Below are 4,565 nucleotides of genomic sequence, written 5' to 3' on the forward strand. Positions count from 1 at the left end.
GCCGGTGGACAAAGGCTCGATGTTTCACTCCAAGTTCATAAAGTTCATGTCTGCTATCAACGCCTTTGCCTGCTTTTCGATTTTGTTATCCTAGACAATCTCGATTATGATCTCCTCCTCGGCACTCCTTTCCTCTCCACCATCAGTCCCTTTACATCTACGAAGGAAGGAGTTCACGGCAACTTCAACGGAGAACCTGTGTTATTACGGTTCCAGCCAGCTCGAATGGAGGGGGTAGATAGGGCTTTCGCGCCTTACAAAGACTATTGCCCTGCTACAACAAGAGATTGCTCGCCAAAGAATCTCCGAGCAGCTGAAGGCAACCTTTTTAGAAGGTTGCTCGAATAAAAAAAATTCAGGACAAGTTTGAAGCGCTTATCTTAAAACATACTGCTCCCTCGACCCCAAGACATTTTGGGAGAGACACTGTTGGGAAGTTGGGCTTCTGTACAGAACAGATTTCGATGAAAAGAAGATCCCAACGAAAGCTCGAGCCATTCAGATGCCTGAAGAACTGCGCCAACAGGCTCTGCAAGACCAAAAAACACAACCTTCAGAAAGGGCTTATTCGACCCAGTAAGAGCCCCCCCTTATAGAGTAAGGGCGCAGCGTTCTACGTCAATAATCAGAATGAGCAGGAACGTGGTGTTCCGAGGCTAGTTATCAATTACAAGCCTCTCAATGATGCTCTTCAATGGATCAGGTATCCTGTTCCTAACCGTCAGACGCTTCTACTCAGGATTACAGGAGCTAGAATTTTCAGTAAGTTCGATCTCAAGTCTGGTTTCTGGCAAATACGAGTCGCGGAAAAGGTAAGGTATAAAACGGCGTTGACCGTTCCTATGGGACAATATGAATGGTATGTTATGCCATCTGGATTAAAGAACCATTCGATCGATTTCGCCGAGGAATTTCCTGGTCAAATTAAAGACAGGAATCAGCTCAAAAGGTTCTTGGGGTGCCTTAACTATCTTGCGGATTATAATACAGATCTTGCAGTCGACAGGGAGATTCCCTCCAACAGACATCGAAAGAACGCTCCTCTACCATGGCTTTCAGAGTATACAGAGGCCGTTCCCCGACGAATAGAGAAACTTCTAATACTGTCCCTGCCGGACGATGACAAGCACAAGATAGTCGAGTCCGATGCAGCAATCAAACTACTGCGCTAACGCGCTTCAACCAAGCAAGGGATGAGCCCAATGGAGAGTAAGCTGATCGTAGAGCACCGTTGCGCTAACGCGCGCAACTAGGTTGCGCGCGCCTTACTCAAATAGGGGCCTAACGCTATAGTGGGGCCCTTGATTCTTGGGTTTTCTTCGCTCCGTAGTTTGCATCCTTGAGCGCCTCGCGGCTTTTTGACCGGGGGAAGAGGAAAATTCTAAAAAGAGAGAAAAGAGATAGAAAAGAAGAAGATTGAATAGATTATCCCGAACCTGCCTCCGCCGCCGTCGCACGAACCATTTATGATGGCCGCGTCTGGGTGGATTGTGGTGCTACCATTCCTTTAGGATACCTTTCGGCTTCAGTAAAAACTCAGGGGGAAGAGTTTTTATAGATATTGAGTTTGTACGGTAACTCAACTTTGAGTATGGAATTTACTTTGTTGGTTGAGTGGAGTTACGGTAGTTCAATCTATAAAGGAAGGACAATCGATCGCACTTGGCTCAGAACCACCTAACGGTGGCTCTCTACTCCCTCAAGACTTGCTTCTTATTTTTCCTTCACCCTTCATCTGTCTGCGAGCTGCGAGCAAGGCTGCCTTTAGGTAGGGAAAGAAAAGAAGCCAGCAGGTCCTTTTCCGCTTGACCGCTAACTCATGAGCAAAGCCGCCTTTTGCCGCCCCTCATGCAGCATGAGCGGATCTTCACTAAAAGCCGGCTCTATTGGCGGACACTATGGACAACTCACTCTGCCATGAGAACAAAGAAAGCCGCACTATCTCCTTGCAGCTTTGCCTGCCGCCCTTCGGTGGTATAGTAGGATGGATAGCAAAGCCGCCTTCGGCCCTTCGCTTAGTAAGCCCCTCTTCGAGCCTCTACTGAATTCCGCTCGCCCCGGTCCTTAGTAGCGTTGACAAAGGCAACCTTAGGATTATGTTGTGACGCTTTGGTTAGGCTCGGTTGACTTTGTCAACGACACAAGCAAGGAGTTGACAAAGGAGAACAGCCCCCCTGTTGTTGATAGAGAGCTTACCGCCCCGCCCTTTATAGTCGCGAGAGAGCGTACCGTATGTTTATAGTCGCGACTGTTGTCATGGAAAAAGACTTTTTTTTCTGTCAAAGAAGCATGCTTAACACAGCCCTATAGCGTAAAGGCATTCGAGCCGCGTCTAAACTAAATGTTGGGTAAGGGTGGTCGTAGATCAGCTGTAGATACGCTATCCCTTCCGGCGGGGGAAGGGAAGTGAGATCTACCGATTGATTTGATATTAGATGAGCGGCCGTACTATGATCGTTCGGGAGACATGGCCCCACGCGCTACACACAAGAATGAATTGTTATGCGGTCGGTCAACTATTTCTGCAGGCAGCCTATCAAATCAGATCACGTATTCTATGATATGTCGTTCCGTCATGTACATGTATTCGGTCTGAAATTTGGATGTTCCTGCTCGTGCCCGGAGAGAGAATGGGCACGACTCCCCCTCTCCCCGTTCTACCGTCCAAAACAGGCCGGCCGTTCTAAGTTCCGGGGTTGGGTCGGATAGGACCAGACCCAATCGGCTGGATCTGTGGAATCTGAACGGATCAGATCCAATCGGATCTGATCGTAGCTTCGGGTTCAGGTGCCGTACCGCGGCCGGACCGGAAAGGAGGGGGACAGCGAACCTCCTGCCAAGAGGCCAAGGTAGCTTGCTAACTCTCAGCCACTTGTTAGAAGGAAGTGCAGCTTGATTGGCGGGGGGAATCAACGGGAAGGAAATAAGGCGCTGTAAGCGTTCGATTCTATTTCCTCCTTTGGTAAGGATTGGTCGGTGATGTGATTGGAATTCGTCTTTTCTTTGTTTGTATCACCGAGACACCCGAAGGGCCGGCCATATGTACCTCGGGAGACCCGGCCCATTCAAATCAAAATAGAACGAGCACCTACGACTAAAGGGAATGGAATGTCGACCACAGGGTGAGATGATCTTAGAATACGAGGGCGAGTGACTGGTCAAGTCATGAAACTTAGTCATTTTGATCAACATGGCTGCGGGTTTATGTGTTTGAACTGACTACGACCAAAGTCGTGGCTACTTCAACCAAAAAAAGGGCGACCCCCTATTCAAACCGAAAGAAGTACCTCACCTCACTTACGAAGAAGTAGTTTTTTCTGGGCTCCGAACTATTTCGGTTTGGTTTTGTTTCATGTTTCTAAGAGCGGTCTTATCAAATAAGGAATCAGACCGCTCCTGGTGTTCGAACTAGTCATTAATGGTCGGCTTAATTGGTACCCTTTCGGTATGCGTTGCGAACACTTTCATTTTTAGCGTCTCATCTTCTCTAGAGAAGCGAAAATCGAACGGATAGAGCAGATGGTCCAACTACAGAACTTCTTCTTTTTCATTACTTCCATGGTCGTGCCTCGTGGCACGGCAGCACCCGTACTATTGAAATGGTTCGTCAGTAGAGATGTTCCCACAGGTGCCCCTTCTTCCAATGGTACTATAATTCCTATTCCTATCCCTGAATTCCCTCTTTTGGTCTATCTACATTCCAGGAAATTCATACGCTCCATGGACGGAGCAAAAAGTGGAGTGTTGGTCAGAGCAAGCCGCCCTATTCTATTACCAGACATAATTGGGAGAAGCTCATCCGAAACTAGAGCTAGAAACGCCTCATTTCGTTTCGTACCCGTTCTTCATTTCCTTCTTCTCGAATCCAAGGGGGACTTGTCATATTTAGAATCTTTCTGCGGTGTGCTCTGTTTACTATTCTTTCGTACTCTCTTCTCTTTACCACGCGATAGGTCAGCGAAGCGTGAGCGGGCGCGGAGAAGGAAACGCCAAACACTTCGGCCTAACGGGAATGAGCAACGACGAAATGACAAGATGAGGTGCCCCGGGCACCCCCATTTAGAAAGAAGGGTCGAAGGTTTTGGGCCTGTAGCTTTCCCCGTCCCCCCTTCGTCGGGTGGTGCTTGTGTGGGGGGTGTGCCACCAGAAATCGGGCTTGAAGCTCTCGCCTTACCAACGAGCCGACAGCTGATGGCTGTTGGTCACGACTACTACCAAAAAGCTCCAATGAAGATTCATATTTCACATGGAGGAGTGTGCATCTTTATGTTGGGTGTTCTTCTGTCGTGCGACCCGGCGGCTTATGTGCGACCTGTGGCCCACGCCTCCTATTTGTTCAGGGCGGGCGGCGTGAACTCTGATTCGATCCGGGTATTCAATCCCGCCGCTGAGATGCTCAGTTGACTCCTTAACCTTGATAGGAAGATGGCTTATTCCAAAATTCGTGCATAAGGGTAAGGAACTTTGGATGAACTAATGCGAATGGGTGTAAGCCTCGCTGCTCGGAAACACCCAGTGCTGACCACACTGAGAGACACGAAAGCGCAGGTAACGCCAGTTGGCGA

At 48.8% G+C, this 4,565-nt stretch overlaps 1 protein-coding gene across 1 annotated transcript; it reads left to right on the forward strand.

Annotated features, from left to right (window-relative positions):
• The first annotated feature begins 1,287 nt into the window (after positions 1 to 1,287).
• Positions 1,288 to 4,551, forward strand: LOC122071025 (cytochrome c biogenesis CcmF C-terminal-like mitochondrial protein). Its single transcript, XM_042635295.1, has one exon. It carries the CDS (start codon positions 3,520 to 3,522, stop codon positions 4,402 to 4,404), a length of 885 nt encoding a protein of 294 aa, XP_042491229.1. The 5' UTR covers positions 1,288 to 3,519; the 3' UTR covers positions 4,405 to 4,551.
• The last annotated feature ends 14 nt before the right edge of the window (positions 4,552 to 4,565 follow it).

The sequence above is a fragment of the Macadamia integrifolia genome, unplaced genomic scaffold (assembly GCF_013358625.1).
Source record: "Macadamia integrifolia cultivar HAES 741 unplaced genomic scaffold, SCU_Mint_v3 scaffold_173A, whole genome shotgun sequence".
NCBI classification, from domain to species: Eukaryota; Viridiplantae; Streptophyta; class Magnoliopsida; order Proteales; family Proteaceae; genus Macadamia; species Macadamia integrifolia.

Coding starts and splice junctions, on each gene's coding strand:
- LOC122071025 (XM_042635295.1), top strand. CDS start 3,520: ATGGTCCAACTACAGAACTTCTTCTTTTTCATTACTTCCATGGTCGTG.